The sequence below is a fragment of the Galeopterus variegatus genome, unplaced genomic scaffold, assembly GCF_000696425.1.
Source record: "Galeopterus variegatus unplaced genomic scaffold, G_variegatus-3.0.2 Scaffold7631, whole genome shotgun sequence".
In the NCBI taxonomy this organism is placed as follows: domain Eukaryota; kingdom Metazoa; phylum Chordata; class Mammalia; order Dermoptera; family Cynocephalidae; genus Galeopterus; species Galeopterus variegatus.
This window is the reverse complement of record NW_007733742.1, coordinates 44,743-64,459: the sequence shown is the minus strand read 5'-3', so window position 1 is coordinate 64,459 and position 19,717 is coordinate 44,743. Positions and strand designations below refer to the sequence as shown.

General features: G+C 40.3%; 2 protein-coding genes across 4 annotated transcripts in view; both read left to right on the top strand.

Annotated features, from left to right (window-relative positions):
- SEC14L1 (SEC14-like 1 (S. cerevisiae)) overlaps nt 1–19,717 on the top strand; it is a 96,855-nt gene that overhangs the window by 53,353 nt on the left and 23,785 nt on the right. For all 3 annotated transcript variants that reach the window (XR_551988.1, XM_008592166.1, XM_008592167.1), the window contains exons 3-6: nt 15,724–15,873; nt 15,997–16,128; nt 17,361–17,489; nt 19,095–19,329. Coding sequence is in view for 2 of the 3 variants with exons in the window: in XM_008592166.1 (XP_008590388.1) it covers nt 15,724–15,873; nt 15,997–16,128; nt 17,361–17,489; nt 19,095–19,329 (646 nt within the window). In the remaining variant the exon portion in view is untranslated. The remainder of the gene's footprint in view (nt 1–15,723; nt 15,874–15,996; nt 16,129–17,360; nt 17,490–19,094; nt 19,330–19,717) is intronic.
- LOC103607690 (gamma-aminobutyric acid receptor-associated protein) lies at nt 12–881 on the top strand. The gene has a single exon (XM_008592165.1). The coding sequence runs from the start codon at nt 80–82 to the stop codon at nt 431–433; it is 354 nt and encodes a 117-aa protein (XP_008590387.1). The 5' UTR covers nt 12–79; the 3' UTR covers nt 434–881.

Genomic DNA, 19,717 nt, shown 5'->3' with positions numbered 1-19,717 from the left:
GCCGTCGCCGCCGCCGCCCCCTGTCCCGGCCCCCCCGGGTTACCTCAGCCCAGCCCGGTCCAGCCCGGTTCCCGGGAGGATGAAGTTCGTGTACAAAGAGGAGCATCCGTTCGAGAAGCGCCGCTCTGAGGGCGAGAAGATCCGAAAGAAATATCCAGACCGGGTCCCGGTGATAGTAGAAAAAGCTCCCAAAGCTCGGATAGGAGACCTGGACAAAAAGAAATACCTGGTGCCTTCTGATCTCACAGTTGGTCAGTTCTACTTCTTGATCCGGAAGCGAATTCATCTCCGAGCTGAGGATGCCTTGTTTTTCTTTGTCAACAATGTCATTCCACCCACCAGTGCCACGATGGGTCAACTGTACCAGGAACACCACGAAGAAGACTTCTTTCTATACATTGCTTATAGTGATGAAAGTGTCTACGGTCTGTGAAGCTGCTGCCCCTGAGGTGGGGGGGAGGGTCTCATTCTACGAAGAGAGAGGTGGCCCCCTTCCTTGACTTCCTCCTCCTCCTTCAGGCTCAAACACCACCTCCCTTCTTCAGGACCTACACTTCTTAATGTTTGAGGTTTTCTCCCATTCCCTCTTATTAGGAGGGGTGATGGTGGAAATGGCCTCTTGTATCTCTCCTTTCTCCTTTCTTCCCCTTTCTCTGCTGGCCTTTCCCACTCTGCTTTAGACTTCTTGATTGTCAATCTTGGTCACATCCAGTGATTGTTTTGGTTTCTGTTCCCTTTCTAATTGCCCAAGGGGCTCAGAACCCCAACAATCCCTTCCTTTCACTACTTTCTTTTTTGGGGGTAGATGGAAGAGACTGAAATTGTGGGGGGGAGGTAGGAGGCACATCAATAAAGAGGAAACCACCAAAAAAAAAAAAAAAGCAGTTTGTACATTACTTAAGTTTGGTGAGTGATTTCTCTGAGTCATAGAGATTTTGCTACACTTGCGTGAATCCAAATCAGCCAGGTTCTTAAATTGGGTTTTGTTCGAAACCCAACCGGTGGTTGAAAACAAGAGGTTAAGAGGGAGAGGGGAGGGCCGGCCCGGTGGCGCACTGCTACAGTGCGCCCCTTGAGAGTGCGGCGGAGCTCCTGCCGAAGGTTCGGATCCCACATACAGACCGGCTGCTCACTGGCTGAGCGAGGTGCGGGCGCGACACCGAGGGTTGCGATCTGTTGCCAGTCACGAAAAAAAGAGGGAGAGGGGAATAAACGTTCTTGCTTATATCTATGTTTAGTATGAGTGGCTAGTTGGCTCAAGTATCTTTAAATACTCATGGGCAGCCCTTCTATGCAGTGAATCAATCAGTAATGATAGTCCTTTGACAGTCATTTCAGTTGAGGGTAATATTAAATGGTTAGGTTGAAAAAGGAAGAAAATGGGTATAGGAATGTCTTCAACTTCTGGGTGTAACTTAGATCTGTGGAAATTCAGTGCCGTGCAGTGCACCACAACGTATGCATTTCGACTGCTTTTTCACTGCATAGTGGAAAGGTTAAAAAAAGTCTTTGTGTTTGTGGATTCTCATGGTCATGTTTTCTGTTTCAGGAAGGACATTTTAGAGTGCTTTGTGAATGATGTTAAAAATCTTCAAACGCAACTAGAAGTCTAAAACTTTAAGAGCAATTTAGTTTGAGAATACAAGTCACGTACCAGGGAAGCAGAGCAGGGCTGTGTGTGATGAGGGATGGGAAATGACTCTAAAACAGGCTCTGCTCTCTAGGGTCTTGTTATTTTCTGGAGGGGACTGTGTAGCTCATTCAGTTGTGCTAGGTCTTGAGCACACAGCAGGAAGCAGAACCGTCCCCATGGGCTCTGCTCTCAACAAGCGGACAGTTCAATTAGAAGACAATGTTGGTTGGCCTGGATTTGAGCCTGGGCTCCCGTGTGGCAGGCAGGTATCCTACCATTGAATCACCATTTGCAAAACACTTAAAGAACATATAAAATGTCTATATAAAATGTCTAAGAGCAATAGCTAACATTAAGGGGGTGCTTCTGTGCCAATATCTCATTTATTGCTCCTACTTACTTTGTGGGTAATCCCTTTTATCCCACTTTACAAATGAGGAAACAGGTTGAAACTGCTTGCCAAATGACCATCCCTGACCTGGTTGCCTAGCCTGTTGATGTGGTGCCTCGAGACAGGCAGCCAGCAGTGCTCAGACACTTGGCTTCCCTAATTTCTGATGGGCCAGATTGCAGTCTTTGCTTTTTAAGTCCTCCCCATTCCTCTTCCCCCAACCTCCTTTCCCCCTGATCTGTCTGCTCTGATTGGGTTCCCTGCTGGGCAGTAAAACTTTTTCCCCATTGCTGAAATGTTGGTGCCTCCCAGGCTTTCTTTCTTTTTTACATTTTAACATTTATTTGTACATATTCGTGGGGTATAGTGTGTTGTCTCAATACATGTACATACTCCACAATGATTCACTTAGGATAGATAGCATAGTTTTGTACCTGTTACTGCACCACCTTTCTTCCTTCTCCCCAGCCCCAATGTAACCATTATTCTACTCTCTACTTCTATGAGAACCACTTTTTATTTTATTTTATTTTTTATTTTTTAAAAAGATGACCGGTAAGGGGATCTTAACCCTTGACTTGGTGTTATCAGCACCACGCTCACCCGATGAGCCAACCGGCCACCCCTATATGGGATCCGAACCCAGGGCCTTGGTGTTATCAGTACCGCACTCTCCCGAGTGAGCCACGGGCCTGCCCAAGAACCACTTTTTTTTTTTAGATTCCACATATGAGTGATGTAATGTGTTATTTGTCTTTTTGTGCCTGAGTTACTTCACTTAACATGATGGTTTCCACTTCCATCCATTTTGCTGCAAATAATAGGAAATCGTTTTTTTAAATAGCTGAGTAGTATTCCATTGTTTATATGTACCATAGTTTTTTAATCTATTCATCCATTGATGAACATTTAGGTTGATTCTATCTCTTGGCTATTGTGAATAGTGCTATTATGATGAATGTGGGAGTACAGGTGTCTTTTTGATATTTAGATTTCACTTCTTTTGAGTGTGTGTTAGTCTGTTTCTGTTGCTTATAACAAAATACCTGGAACTAGGAGATTTATAAAGAAAACAAAATTTATTGCTTATAGTTTCTGAGGCTGGGAAGTTCAAAGTCCATCTGGTGGTGGTGACAGTGACCCAGGGGTCTCACATTGCAAGATGGTGGAAGCAGAGAGAGAGGCAGACTCTCCTCTCTCTTCTTTTAAAATGTTCAGAACCACGCCCCTGACCACCATGTTTAATCCATTCACTACTGCACGGTCCTACAATCTAATCACCTCTTCAAGGCTCCACCTTTCAATTACCATAATAGGATTCCCACCCTCTTAACAGTCACCATGAGGGCTAAGTTTCTAACATATGAAACATGGGGGGCACAATTCAAGCTTCAGTGAGCTTGGGGGGGATATAACTCAGTCCACTACAGTAGTCAGATAGCTGGGTGGTGGGTAGGTCTAATTTTAGTTCTCCAAGGAATCTCCATACTGTTTTCTACGACAGCTGTACCAGTTTACACTCCCTCCAGCAACATAGGACTGTTCCTTTTTCTTTGCATCATAGCCAGCATTTGTTATTTTTTGTCTTGTTGATAATAGCCATTCTAACTGGCATGAGATGATATCTCATTGTGGTTTTAATTTGCATTTCCCTGATGATTTAGTGATGTTGAGCATGTTTTCATGTGCATGTTGGCCATTTGTATATCTTCTTTTAAGAAATGTCTCTTCAAGTCCTTTGCCCATTTTTTGAAATTGGGTTATTTGTTTTTTTTTTTTTAAAAGATGACCGGTAAGGGGATCTTAACCCTCGACTTGGTGTTGTCAGCACCACGCTCAGCCAGTGAGCGAACCGGCCATCCCTATATGGGATCCGAACCCGTGGCCTTGGTGTTATCAGCACCGCACTCTACCGAGTGAGCCACAGGCGGGCCCGGGTTATTTGTTTTTTTACTGTTGAGTTCCTTATATATTCTGGATATTAGTTCCTTGTCTGATGTGTGGTTTGCAGACATTTTCTCCCATTCTGTAGTTGTCTCTTCACTTTGTTGACAGTGGCCCTTGCTGTGCAGAAGCTTTCTAGTTTGATGTAGTCCCATTTATGTACTTTCGCTTAAGTCGCCTGTGCCTTTGTAGTCTCACTCAAAAAAGTATTGCCTGCTCCCATTTCATGTAGCATTTCCCCTGTTTCTTCTAGTAGTTTTATTGTTTGGGATCTTAAATTTAGGTCTTTGATGCATTTTGAGTTGATTTTTGTGTATGGTGAGAGATAGGGGTCTAGTTTCAATCTTCTGCATGTGGATATCCAGTTTTCCCAGCACCATTTATTGAAGGGGCTGTCCTTTCCCCATTGTATATTTTTGGCACCTTTGCTGAAAATTACTTGGCTGTAAATGTGTGGGTTTATTTCTGGGCTCTCTATCCTGTACCATAGGTCAGTTTGTCTGTTTTTATACCGGTACCATGCTGTTTTGGTTACTATAGCTCTATACTATATTTTGAAGTCTGGAAGTGTGATGCCTCCAGCTTTGTTCTTTTTATTCAAGATTGCTTTTGCTATACGGGGTCTTTTGTGGTTCCGTACAAATTTTAAGGTCGTTTTTTCTATTTCTGTGAAGAACGCCATTGAACAGGAGTTTGTTGCTTCTAGATGGTACAGCTGGGATTCAAATCAAGGACTGTTGGCATAAGAGCCTAAGCTCTAATTTACTACCATATGCCTCCTGGTTTATATTAGTTCTAAAATGACAGTGCTGGAGGAGCGGAGGGAAAGGACACTTGGATAGTTGAGTCACATACCTGATAGTTGGTTGGGTGGGGGTGGTTATAGGGGAGTGAATGGAAAGTTGCTAGGGATGCCTGAGTTTAAAGTAGTCAGCCTGAGGACATAAGTGCTGGTGTGGTATCAGATCTTTGGTAGATAATTGTGCAAGATTGTTCAGAGCAGGCTTTTGTCCTGAGAACAGTAGATGACTCTCCCAGGACTGTGGGAGCAACAGTCTAATGTTTACATTTATTCAGGCCACAATGGAGCTGAGTGATTTATTTCCAGACGTGAGTTCTTTCTCTTCCAAGTAAACTGTGTTTCTTCATTCTGTGAAAGTGTTCATCCCATTAGCATTAAGTGTGATGCAGGGCTCCCTGTAACTGGAAGCTTTGTCAGGGAACATCCTGTTGTTTAGTGCCCCTTCCCTGTTTATTCTATGGAAGCTCTCTTCCCAACTTGAGTCACATTTATCTTCAGAGCCATGTTTTCTGCTTCTGGCAACTGAATATCATATACTTAGCTAATTAATGAATTAGATAACTAACTAAATTAATATATTTCTGATATTCGTATTATAAAGGGAATATTTTACTCTCCGTGCCTAAACTGAAATAAGTTCATTTTTCTATCTTCTGTTGACCTTTTCTTTTCCTTATAGAAGGAAGGAGACCTATATGCTATTATTTATACCTCGATCTTTTTTTTGGTTGGCTGATTATAAACTTAAAATAACTGGTTTCCAGCAAAGCCTCATGAGGTTTACATCTTGTGTTTTTAGGGCCATGGGGGAGATCATTATCATTTTAGTTTGGTGAACACATAGATATTATTTTGTTCGTTTTCAGAGTATAGTAGAAAAGAAAATGTCAAATGAAAATTTTTAGTTTTTTTTAAGCTGTTTGCTTTAGAAAGTTTTCCCTCATTTTGTGCATAGCCCAGATGGACTTTAGGACTGATGTGTCTTTGTATTCAATAACTTTCCTCTTGAGAAGTCCATGTGCATCATGGAACGATAGCCACATTAGTGAGTATTGTATTTGTTCTCTGCAGGGCCTGCTAAACACTTCACATTTTCTTATTCAGTGTTTCAGTGGTGCCGTGAATTGAAGATCAAGAAACTGAAGCTCAGTGAAATTAAATAAGCTTCCCAGGGACTGCTTCTAATGGTGGAACTGGGATTTGAAGTCAGGTCTTCCTCTCCTAAAGCCTGTGCTCTGAAATATAATGCTGACTATCTGCAGTGGGACAGATTGGGTTCTAATCCTTGGAATTACTTCACTTCTCTCTGTCTCCATTTTCTCATTTTAATGTGGGGAGAAACACTGATTCGGAGCTATTGAATGCATTAATCTTTGTGTAACTGATTATAGCACATACAGTAGACTCTCAGTGAGTACTTCTTGGTTTGGTAATCTATTCTGACTTGTTTCTCCCCTGGGTGGAAGCTCTTCATGGGTAGGGTCCTTGTCGTATGTTCGTGCATCCTCAGCACTGTGCCTATCGTGGGGAAGGGAATGTATGTCGAATAAATGGTGTTGTGAATTTCTCTAGGTTCTTCTTAAAAGAAGTTTGTCTTTTTCTTCTTGTTTTCTTCTAGCACAGTTAATAGGTCTTTGCCTTTGTCCAAGATATTACTTGATATCTTTTTTTTTTATATACTTAATAGATTTTGGTTTTTAGAGCAATTTTAGGCTTACAGAAAATTCAGCAGATAATATAGTTTCCGTATACTCCCTACTTCCCTATTTCAGTTTCCCCTATCATTATCATCTCATATGGTATGATTGTTATAGTTGATGAACCAATATTGATAATGTTAGTTTATATCTGGATTCATTCTTTGTGTTGTACATGTCTGTGGGTTTTGACAAATGCATAATGTTATATATCTACTATTACACATCCTTATAAATAATTCTGGTTAAGAATGAAACAAAAACATTTTTTCCTTCAGCTTAAGTGTATTGTTTTTTCAAATGGTTACTAAGTTATTAGGACACAAATGCTTTTTAAGTTGTTTAGACCTGTCAACCTAATAAATGGTATTTCTTTTGGCCTTGAGATACTGTGCAGGTTACTGACACCAAGGGTGCCGTGAACCCACTGACACAGAGCACCACGTGACAGTGCATAAGGACAAATGTACCTAGATAAGCCAGTCAGAAATGTCTTAAATGATTATCTCCGGGACAGTAAGCAGATTTAAAGCATGGAGTCCCCAAGCTATAGGCTGAGATATCAATCTTGAGATCTTTCAGAAGTATAACAGAAAGTTGAACAAGTATGGGCATTATTTTTCTAATTTAAATTAAAATGGAGAAGTGCATTTAATCAAGCACACTAGATTATATTTATAATTTTACTCGAAAGTTCATTAACTCTATGTCAGTCTATTAAATAATGTTAACAAAAGTTTCCAGGTGGTCTTGCCTGGAAATTCTTGAAGAGGAATACAAGTGATACCAGGGCTGCTCAGCTCCTGACTCAGCTTGCCAAAATTTGTTACCCGGCCCAAGTTTGGCTTCCTGCCCCTTTTAAAAAGAAATCACTTAAAAGTCAAATGTTGGTGAAAATGGAAGTCAGCTTTTATTCAGGAATACCAGTGACCTGAGGAGAGATGTTGGGCTAACACATCTCTCCAGTAAACCTGGAGGAGGATGGCCAGACTAAAGCCATCTCCAAGACTCAGGTTTACTGAGGGGTTTTGTTTTTTGTTTTTGTTTTGTGTGTGTGTATATCTACAGGGACCGAACCAGTGACCTTGGTGTTACAAAGCCGTGCTCTAACCAACTGAACTAACCCTCCAGTCCTACTGAGGATCTTTTAAAGAGGGGTTGAGGGAATGGAATGTGGGAAATGAAAGCAGAAGGGAGGGAGACATGAGCCACCGGGGCTTCATGCAAGGAGCCAGTAGCAAGGTCGCACCAAGGCTCCATCTGGTTTCTGTTCCTGTCCCTGCTGTTATCTCAGGGTCCTGCTGGAGGAGTGGGGTCAGCACAGCTTTACTGATTGTCTCCCTTGATTTCCCAAGGTCTGGATACTACATGCCTGCTGGCAAGTTTGCAACTCTAGGCTGCCTGGAAAACAACTTTACATTCATGTAAAGAATGTTATCTTACTCCATAACCCAAAATTCAAAATATCAAATAACCATGGGAAAAGAGAGAAGTCAGAGAAATGCATGCCAAGAAAAAAACTGTTCTTTTAAAATCTTTTAGAAGGGCCGGCCCATGGCTTACTTGGGAGAGTGTGGTGCTGACAAAACCAAGGCCAAGGGTTTGGATCCCTATATACGGATGGCTGGTTAGCTCACTTGGGAGAGCGTGGTGCTGACAACACCAAGCCAAGGGTTAAGATCCCCTTACCAGTCATCTTTAAAAAAATAATAATAAATAAATAATAAAATCTTTTAGAGCCCATGCAGTTTTAGGTTCCAACATGGCTTCAGTCCTGTTCACTCTAATACATGTACTTTAAGATAAAGTATTCTAGGGGCCAGCCTGTGGCTCACTCAGGAGAGTGCGGTGCTGATAACACCAAGGCCACGGGTTCGGATCCCTATATAGGCATGGCCGGTTAGCTCACTTGGGAGAGTGTGGTGCTGACAACACCAAGTCAAGGGTTAAGATCCCCTTACCGGTCATCTTTAAAAAAAAAAAAAAAAAAAAAAGATAAAGTATTCTAGAAGAACTTGTTAAACCAAGATTTTAGCTGTACAGTTAGTTGCATATGTGTTTGGTTCAGCAAGGAGAGAAGGAATAGTCCTCATATGATTGTCTTTAACCAGTTAGTTATGGCATATCTGAAACTGTCTTCCTGTTATACATTATATCTAAAGCAAGATCTGAATGTAGGCTTCCTTTAGCCAAATGTAAATATGCTAATTTTTAAGTACATTTAGATGATAATTTTTCTTTTTATCCTAATTCTTTGTTTTCATGCTTGTTTTGTGCTTATAGCAATGGTTCAAATACTTAGAAACCATGGTACCCCATTCCTGAATGCTGTGAAATGTTCATATATACTTAGTACTCTCTTATGAACCAGGAACAATTTTGATAGGACACACAACAGTCATATGTGCAGTATAGAATCACAACCACAAGTTCACTGTGTGTGTTGGGGGGGGGAGGGGGCGTGGCACAGAGCTGTCCAATCATGCTTTTCAGGTGATGTCCCAGTTCTTTGCTAGCGTTGGCCTGCTGCTCCTTTGTACACCCTCCTTTGTTTCTTTGCTGAATTTTTTTTTTTTGGTGGGGAGAGGGGGTTATGTACTAGCCCTTGTTTCTAGGACCCAAAGGATTAGGAAAATTTATAGCAGAAAAATCTTAAAATGGATAGAACTGTATTTAGTACCAATTTCTCTTGCTCTTTAGGAAGAGACAATAATTTTGGTTCAGAGCATTCCCATCCCACTTGCCAATCAGATCTGCAAGAACACTGTCTTTCAGAATAGAGTCAGGCACAGTTTGGGTATCACTAACCTGATTATTTTAAGAGGTCAGAAGAAAAACCTACTACTGTGTGGGGTTTTGTGGGTTTTTTAGGGCACTATTTAAAAATATTATAACATGGATAAGTCATATTTGTGACCTCTGTGGAATTAAAACTTTTTACATGTGAAGTCTTTTAATTTTGTGGGCACTTTTCCCAGGTCCTTTAGAATTGTGTCGCTGTTGCCTGCTATAATAAAGTCATGTGTGTAATAAAGGTCTGGTAGAGGGAAGGTGGCAGAGGCAGAATTCAGTGCTGATTAAGTGTAGGAGACATGGACATTCATGGGATGTAACGACCTTGCCTTCATGCAGGCCCAGTACCCCAGTCGGCACGAGTACCTTGAGTTGATGTGCTGTTTCCTAAGAGAAGATGTGGATTTTATTTTATTTTATTTTATTTATTTATTTTTTAATTTAATTTAATTTTTAAATTTATTTTATTTTATTTTATATTTTATATTATTTATTTATTTATTTTTTTTTAAAGATGACCGGTAAGGGGATCTTAACCCTTGACTTGGTGTTGTCAGCACCGCGCTCAGCCAGTGAGCGAACCGGCCATCCGTATGTGGGATCCGAACCCGTGGCCTTGGTGTTATTAGCACCGCACTCTACCGAGTGAGCCACGGGCCGGCCCAGTAAAGCTTCTTTAACCATCCCGGTTTGTGGTGATTTCCCCGCATATCTTAGGCAGTTTATTGTTAATAGAGTTCATTAGTTGGTAAGCGCCTCCTCCTCAGTCTTGTCTGTTGTTGTCTACAGTTAGACGTTTTTATACCCTACCCCTCTAAAGAAGCATGTTCCTGTGTCTTCCATGTTCATGTTTCTGGAATCCTTAGTATAGGGCCTGTGTATGGTTGGCCCTCTGTAGGTATGTTATTTTTATAGTTAGTGAATTATAGAGTTAGAATCTGAGGGACTTTGGTCAATTTGCCACATTTTCTTGATATGTTGAATATTTGTTTCTATGAGCACTGGCAGCTTCTGAGAGACTTAAGACATAGTTTTTTCATTTACTTATTCTTTCCAGGATAAAACCTGATCTTTTTATAAGTGAGTTTGATGGTTATCTCTAGTGCCGTAGAATATCCCAGTTACACAGAAAACAGCTGGCATGGTTTGTTGGCTAAATTGGATATGATCACAGTTCAGTTGAAAGGTAGGCTTCTTTAAATGGAATTTCTTTTAAATGGGTTTTCCTGGTAGAGCACAGCATTCAGCTCATTAATTCTCAAGTTGAAATGCCTTCACTAAAATATGATTTTCTTTAGCACAGTACTAGCTTTTAATATGTCAAAGTTGTATTCAAAGGTTGGTTAAAAACTGGAAGTACTGTTGCCAAGCTTCCAAATTGCAGGCTCAGAAATGGTCTTTGAGAGAGGCTGAGTGGGTGTGGGAAGGGAGGAGGAGGCAGGGTTATGCAGAGGCAGCTTCCTTTCAGGGCGAGTTGGTATGCCCTAGTTTTGTTTTTATTATTGAAACAGTTGCTATGTTAAACAAAGACAGTGAGCAAATGTTTGCAATAGTTAATTTCTCTTACAAAAGTAATTTTTCTTTTAAAAAGAAGACGACATTAAAGAACATTTCCCCCTCTATGAAGAAATGACTTCTGGAAGAGTTCATTTTGTTCAGCCTTTCCTGAGTTTTCTGTTTGATAAATGTTGAGTGTGATTAGGAATTGGCTAGTTGATATGGCAGGTAGTTTGCGAAAAAATAGCACATTTAGAATTTACTGCTGCTCTTCTGGCACAGTGACAGGAACCCAGTGAGAGTTGGAAATGGGGTTCTTCCCAGGTTCTCTTAGTGCAGAGATAAAAATTAATGGCCTACTGATGTGGGTGGGCTGTTTGGCCCAAACAGGGTTTTAAAAATAAGGAAGCGTCACTTAAAAATCTGGATTGCTGGCTTCTTTTGAAAAACTCAAGCGCTCTGAGCCTGCCTCTCTCCTCAGAGCCCCGGTGAGCTGGACTGGGTAGGGAAGCCCTCATGAGAAGTCACCTGGTGCGTGTTATCCTGCATACCTGGCCTGCTTCCACCTTGAGCTAGAGCTTTGGGCGAACCTAAAATATGTATAAATTTTCATGTATAAAAACACTTTTTAATTTACATGTGGACTTGTTTCCCCCAAGCTGCCTTTTTCTTATTGATGTGTTCTCCAACTTTTTATTTTGAGAAATTTCCATTTTAAAAAAGTTGATAGAAAAGCACAGTGAATACCTGTATACATTTCGCCTAGAAAAATCAACACGTTGCTTTATCTCTCTCTCTTTCACACACATGCACTCACATTTATTTTGTAGAAACATTTGAAGGTAAGTAGTGTATGTCATAACACTTGATCTAAATACTAAAGAATGTATTATTGCCTGAGATTAGATATTCTTCTGCATAACTGTGATCATTATCATGACCAAGGAATTTAACACTGATAAGAGTAAAATTACTTAATATGTAATGCAAGGTCATACTTCCTCATTGTTCCCCACATGTTCTCTTTAGCTATTTTTATTCTAATCCACAAGCTAATGCAGCATTGCATTTGGTAGTCTTGTTTCTCTAGATGCCATTATTCTAGACAGTTCCCAGCTTTTGTTGTTTATCTTTCACGACACGGAACAGTTTTTTCTTTAAGAGTCCAGGCTGGTTGTTTTGTAGAAAGTTCTATAATTTGGATTTGTCTGGTGACTTCCTCATGATTAGCTTCAGCTTAACCATTTTTGTTACGACGACTACAGAGGACAATATAAGTCATGTATATTTCCATTGTATCACATCATATTGTCAGACTGTCCCATTATTGGTCCCAAATTCAATCCTTTGGTTAAGGTGGTGCCGACTAGATCTTTCCTTTATAAAGGCACCTTTGTCCCTTTGTCAACTAGTAATCTGCAGGATGATAATTTGAGACTCTGTCTCTTCTGACCATTGATGATCCTTGCGTGAATCAGTTATTGTATATTGGTGGTTGCAAAATGGTGATTTTCTAAATCTGTCATTCCTTCTGCGTTTATTAGATGACATTTTTTTCTGTAAAATTTCCTTCCCCGCCCCTTTTTCTTGAGTAACACTATATGGTTTATAATGCTTTGCCATCTTTTTTCTTTCTGGTTCTCAGTTTATCCCAGAATTGGTGAGTGGAGCCCCTTCAGGGTATTAACCATGTCCTTTGGACATGTCCCCATCAGCCTTTGATTACTCCCTCACTTTCTGGTAAGAAATGTTTCTAATTCACCTTGACATTTCCTTGCTCCCGTCTTGTAATCAGCCATTTCTCCAAGTGGGGAATGGTATTTAGAAACCAAGATCTGTGTAACTTATTTATATATGTAAAAAAACAAACAAAAACCAAGATCTGGATGCCAAGTTTGCTCATTGCTACTGAGGTATCATTGCTTCTAGGGCCTTTCAATGGATAGAGCCAAGACATATTAATGTTTTTAATAAAATTAGAATGCTTCCATTTTTCAGGGGCTGCTTAAAAAACATTTTGCAGAGGGCCGGCCCGGTGGCGCACTGCTATAGTGCGCTGCTTGGGAAGTGCAGCGGCGCTCCCGCCGAGGGTTCGGATCCCACATACAGAACGGTTCCCGCTCACTGGCTGAGCGAGGCACGGGGGCGACACCGAGGGTTGCGATCCCGTTGCCGGTCCCAGTCCGGTACGGGGGTGACACTGAGGGTTGCGATCCGTTGCCGGACACGGAAAAAGACAAAAAAGAAAAAAAAACCGTTTTGCAGAAACTTTATAGGTTGTAGTTCATGCTGAAAAACTAGAGTATTGGTATCTATAAGCAATTCCAGGAACTAAAGTTATATCGACTTTTTGCAGTCTTCCTTTTTCATAACCCTCCAGAAAAACCTTCCTTTTCCATACCCTTTCATATGCTGCCAGAAGGCAGAGTTCATTGACTTTATGTATCTCTGAAAGACTGGTCAAGGTAAGTGAGCACAGAAACAAAAGGCTGATCCATTTGTTTATTTAGTAAGTTTTTTACTCCACAATGCAAAAAATATTTATTGAAAAATAACTCTTTTAGGCATTGAAGTCCTTATTCTCCTGATGATAAAAAGAAGTAGGACTTGGTCTGTGCCCTGTGGCTGAATAATGCGTTTAGTAGCAGAGTGATAGGACTTGGAAGAGAACGTGGAGTAAGGGAGGTGCTTACTCCACTGTTCACACCTGCAGAGCTTTGTAGAGGGAGGGACCGAAGCCCTGCATTAGCTGCTCCTTAGCTGCTTCTCAGCTGGGATACCACAAATGCCATCTGGTTGGGCGTACCAAGGTAAAAGTGAATGTCTCTGCACATGTGAGTCCACATGGATAGATAATTTTATGCAGAGTGGAAAGTTTTCAGTGTGGTTTAAATTCAAGCCTGGGCTGTGTGGGTAATGCCTCATGCTGACCACTGTATTTAAGGAATTCAAAGGATGTTGTGGGTATTTTTAAAACGGTCTAATGCAGGCACCTAATAATCTGTTTCTCTAATGGGCATTTTGTGCTTATTTGTTGTCTGTATATCCTCTTTGGTGGAATGTCTGTTCCTGTCTTTTGCCCATATTCTCATTGGATTATTTTTAACTGTTGAGGTTTTTTTTTTTTTTTAATTGTGGTAAAAATACATAACATAAAGTTTACCATATTCATCATTTTTAAGTTCGGTCAGAAGACAAAATTACAGCCAGTTTAGTTTAAACATCCTAATCGTTTTTCTTTTCTTAATTTTTTTGGCGGCTGGCCAGTGTGGGGATCTGAACCGAGCTAACTGGCCAGCCCTAATTGGCTTTTATTTGTGATTCTAGAATCAGGCAACACCTCATTGTGTAAACTTTTTTTTTTTGGCAGCTGGCAATCATTGTGTAAAATAGAATGAGTGTTCCCATGAGCTGAGCCAGAGGAGTTTGGCTTTATAGATGGAAGAGAGAGGGCTGAGGAAAGCAGAAACAGAACAAAAAGCAGATTGGTCGTTTCAAAGTTACTTTTCTTGTAAAGGTGAAAACAGAGGGAACTCCCTTATCATGCCAGCTAAAACTGGCCTGCTAGGGGATTTGGCTTTCAATTGCTTTGAAGTTTGGATAAACCACTTAGTTTTGTCTTGGTGACTTGGAACTTCACAAATAACTCCATTTTGGTTTGGTCTGTTGGTCCCAGTGCAAGAGCTCAGTCCAAACCAACAGCAGCCTCCTATCAATTTTATTTAATGATTGTTAACTATATTTACATTATTATGCAATTAGCTGCTGAGTTTTGAGAGGTTTTTTTAAGGTATTCCAGATATAGTCCTTTGTCAGATAGGTGGTTTGTGAATATTGTCTCCCAGTTTGAAGCTTATTTTTTCCATCCTCTTAACAGGGTCATTAGCGAGCAAAAGTTTTAAATTTTGATGAAGTCCATTTTATCTATTTTTCCTTTTATGGATTGTGACTTTGGTGTCAAGTCTAAGAACTCTTTGCCTAACCCTACCTAGGTCCCAACATTTTTCTATTTTTTTCTAAAAGTTTTATAGTTTTATGTTTTGCATTTACACCCATGATCCATTTTGAGTTAATTTTTATGTAAGGTGTGAGGTTTAGGTCAGGGTTTTTCTTTTTCTGCCTGTGGATATGCAGTTGCTCCAGTGACATTTGTTGAAAAGGTTATCCTTCCTCCATTGAATTGCTTTTGCACTTTTGTCAAAAATCAGTTGAGCATATTATTTGAGTTTATTTCTGGGGTTTTTAATCTGTCCTGTTGATCTGTGGATCTATGGGTCTGTCCCTTTACCAGTACCACACAGTCTTGATTACTGTAGTTACGTAAAGTAAGCCTTAATACTGGTTGAGTGATTTGTCCCAATTTATTCTTTTTTTTTTTTTTTTGTCAAAATTGTTTTAGCTATTCTAGTTCCTTTGCCTTTCCATGTAAATTTTATTTTTTATTATTTTTCTTTCTTTATTTTTTGGTGGCTGGCCAGTATGGGGAATCATCCATATAATTTTTTTTTTTTGTCTTTTTTGTGACTGGCCGCACCGCGCTCAACCAGTGAGCGCACCGGCCATCCCTATACAGGATCTGAACCCGCGGCAGGAGCGCTGCTGCACTCCCAGCGCTGCACTCTCCCGAGTGCGCCACGGGGTCGGCCTTCCATATAAATTTTAAAATAACCTTGTCTATAGCTACAAAAGAATCTTACTGGAATATTGGTAGCAATTATGTTAAACCTGTGTAACCATATGGGGAGAAATGACATCTTTAGTAGGTTGAGTCTTCCAATGCATGGACATCAAATGTCTTTTTCTTTTTTCAGGAAAACTTCAGAGGTAAAGACAGATAGTTATGATGCAGCCTGTTGACATGTATTATGAGATGCTTTTGTTCCAGGGAGAATGTCAACTGAGAGACTGTCAGATTGTGTCTTTGTTCACTTCCTCTTGTTTTTGTTCTTGTTTTTGTAATTCATAGGCCTATGAAAGGAGGTTCCCTACATGTCCTTTGATTCCAATGTTCGTGGACAGTGACACTGTGAATGAATTTAAGAGTGAAGATGGGGCTATTCATGTTATTGAAAGGCGCTGCAAACTGGATGTGGATGCACCCAGATTGTTGAAGAAGGTGACTAAAAGGAAACGTCTTGAAGGCAGTTACCCAGAAGACAAAATGAACTTATGCTTATAGCTTCTGTTGTAGTTGGGTGTTATTAATAAACTCTTTTTCTCTTTATTTCTTTTTTTAAAGATTGCAGGAGTTGATTATGTTTATTTTATACAAAAAAACTCACTGAATTCTCGGGAACGTACTTTGCACATTGAGGCCCATAATGAAACGTTTTCTAATCGGGTCATCATTAACGAACACTGCTGCTACACCGTGAGTATCTGTCATTTGGCAAAAGATTATAAGAGTGTGCGGACATTCGGCTTCTGAGGATGGTTTGGTCATCGTTTTTAACTGTGCATCTCTTCGTCTTAGAGGGCAGTTCTTCAGCAGATATTGCACTCATTTCTGATGAGTGGGGTCAGTAGGTCAGCAGGAATGATTTACTGCAGAATGGATTACTTTGTTGTGGAAGTTAAGGCAGTGAAGGGATACCTCGATTTGTTTTTAAATGTTACTTCAACATGCCACATTTTTTCTGGTCCCACTCTAATACACTAGAAATATATATTGAAGGACCAAGATATTATGTACCTTTAAGGTTAGAGCCGAAAGCATTTATCAGTCTTGCCATTTCCAAGGCTTACCATTTCTTCTAGCAGATTATTAGAATAACCTCCTACTAGGTCTCTCTTCTTCTACCCTTCTCCTCCTACAGTATATCCTCAGCACTGACTCCAAAGTGACCCATTTAGAGTACATCAGTGCACGTCCCTTCTCTGGGGTCAAAACCCTCTAGTGTCTCCACATTCCACTTGGAGGAAAAGTCCAGAGTCCTTACCGTGGCTTCTAAGGCTCCATGTTCTCTCCCAGCCACATCTCTGTTCTCCCTGTTGCATTGTGCGCGAGCCTTTGTTGTTCACTGGATGTGAGGCCTACTTCCCCGAAGGACTTCTGCTCTGCCGGGACTGCTTTTCCCCAGGTCTCTGCTTGACTCACTGTCTTACTGCCCTCTAACTTTGTTCAGCTGTCCCATTCTCAATGAATCCAGTCCTGCTGTCTGCTGTCCCCAAACCCCAATTCTTTTATCTCGGCTTTTTTTTTTTTTTTTTTCCTCATAGCAATTATCTTCCAACAGCTATGTAATTTTCTTACCTATTGTGTTTATGGCTAATTGTCTCTCCTATAAGACTGTAAGCAACATAAGACAAGGATCTTTGTTTTGTTAGTAAGGGAGGACACTGCCCAGTGAGTATGTTTAGTGAGTGAATGAACCAAGAATGAAAATGAAGTTCTCCTTTTATAGGCATTTTTAGAATGTTTTAGAAATATTATTTGGACCTTTTCATGATCTTGAACCTCTCTGTAATTTTTCCAGCTGCTCTTTTCATAATAGTAACACTATTAATAAAATAAGTGTTTCTCTGGTTACCAGTTAACTGAGGAACAAATGATATTCTCAGTTGTCAGTGTAGTTAGTGGGAATATTTTTTCTTTATCTGCAGGTTCACCCTGAAAATGAAGATTGGACCTGTTTTGAACAGTCTGCAAGTTTAGATATTAAATCTTTCTTTGGTTTTGAAAGTACAGTGGAAAAAATAGCAATGAAACAATATACCAGCAACATCAAAAAAGTGAGTCTTTTTTGGGATTCAAAGGAAAAGGGTGGGCAGGAGTCTCTCTAAGATGATCTGAGCTGGCAGTCTTTCTGGAAGGCTGGAAATGGGTCAGGAAGTCCCAGCCACTTGAAGAAGAACTGTTTTAATCCAGTGCCCAGGGTCTTGTCTTTGCAAAGAAGGGCTTCTGACAGCACTACTGACCAGGGGTGGCTACGAGGCATATGTAGTTACTGGCTGTGATATTCTGTACCTGGAATTGCTGGGAAAGGTGGGAATTGAGGTGAGGCAGCAGCAACCAGCCTGCAGTGTCCCCAGGTTTCTACCTTAGGGTCTGCTGGTGGGAGGTACTATTGTACTGATATTCTTACCAGGTGGGCTTGCAGGTGTCCCTAACCCTTGGGTTGTTAGGTTCATCTTCCATGGAAGATCTTACTCTCTTATTTTTGTGCTGCTCCTCATCAATTTTTATGGAATTGTGGTTTTGAGAGGCGTGTTTTATTTTCAGGGCGCTGTGTACGAAAGAATTTTCCCATTCAGAGAAACATAGATTGAAACATAACGCATATATTGTGTACAAGTATGGTAATTCAGTGCTTGAAATTAGTCATACAAAAATTTCATCTCTACTGTAATAAAATACCAGACTTACTCTGGTAATAGAACACCAGAACTTATTCCTCCTAACTGTAACTTCGTACCTTGACCGGTCTCTTTCTGTCCCCACCTGTCCCTCCCCTCCCCAGCCTTTGGTAACCACCGTTTACTCTCTACTTCTATGATATCAACTTCTTTAACTTCCACATGTCAGTAAGAACATGCAGCATTCGTCTTCTGTGCCTGGCTTGTCTCACTTAACATAATGTCCTCCAGGTTCATTCATGTCGCTGTAAATGACAGGATTTCATTCCTTTTTATGTTGAGTAATATTCCATTGTGTATATCAACCTCACTTTTTTTTATTCATTCATCTGTTGATGAACACTTAGGTTGATTTTCTGTCTTAGGTATTGTGAGTAATGCTACAAAGAACCTGGGTGTGCAGATTTGACACTTTGACATATTCATTTCATTTCCTTTGGATATATACCCAGTAGTAGGATTGATGGATCATATGGTAGTTCTATTTTTAATGTTTTGAGGAACCTCCAAAATGTTTTCCGTGGTGGCTGGTGTTCTATTGCACAGTAAGGTTACTGTGGTTAACAATATAGTATATTTCAAAATAGCTAGAAGACAGGATTCTGAATGTTCTCACCACAAAGAAATGATAAATGTATCAGGTGATGGATATGCTAAATACCCTGATTTGATTTTATACAATGTATACCTGTATGGAAACATCACACTGTACCCCATAAATATGTAAATTATTGTTTATCAATAAAACAAACAAAACTGTTTGAAGGCAAAAAAAATTATTGCATCTCTTTAGATTGTGTTTCCTAAACCTTTGGAGAAGAGGAAGTAAAATAATTAAGAAAAACACAGAGGCATTTGGCTTTTTTCCTCTCTATTTATTCTGTAGCAATTCAGTTTTTATAAGTGTTTTTAAAATTTATGAGAGATGAATAATTTGAACGTTGAATATATACTCACCTTAAAATTGGTTTTGTTTTAAAGGGAAAAGAGATCATTGAATACTACCTTCGGCAGTTAGAAGAAGAAGGCATAACCTTTGTACCCCGTTGGACTCCACCTTCCATCACTCCCTCTTCAGAGACATCATTGTCATGCAAGAAACAAGCTGCTTCAATGGCTGTTATCATCCCAGATGCTACCCTCAAGGAAGGGCTGGGCGGTGAGGCCCTCAGTAACCCCGCAGGGGCACCCGAGTCCATGGTGGGAACTCCAGATGGTAGGTCCTCATGTGCCGCATTCTCAGAGCAGAATTAATCTGTCCTTGTTTCCTCAGGACATTAGATGTTATGTGAATTAAAAACCAGGCTTTTGTTTCTGGCCCTTTTCCTCTAGCTGATAGAACACATTCGTTTTATTTTCGCTTAGACTTTTCTAATATACAGAAAGGGTTATATCAAGTTATTCTTTTATTGAGACCAGAAAATGTTTTTCATTTATGTTATTTAAAGGTAACTTTAGGCACACAGAGTGGGGAGGGGCCCGGCTAAAAGAGGCGGAATCTCAGAAATAAATAAAGAAAGAAGGATCAGCTGAATAGCCAGCTGGAACAAGTACTAAAAGCTCAACAACGCCATCTACTGAATCGGAAGTCCAAGATTCGAGAG

Excerpts from the sequence above, each read along its gene's own strand:
- LOC103607690 (XM_008592165.1), top strand. The coding sequence starts at position 80 with ATGAAGTTCGTGTACAAAGAGGAGCATCCGTTCGAGAAGCGCCGCTCT.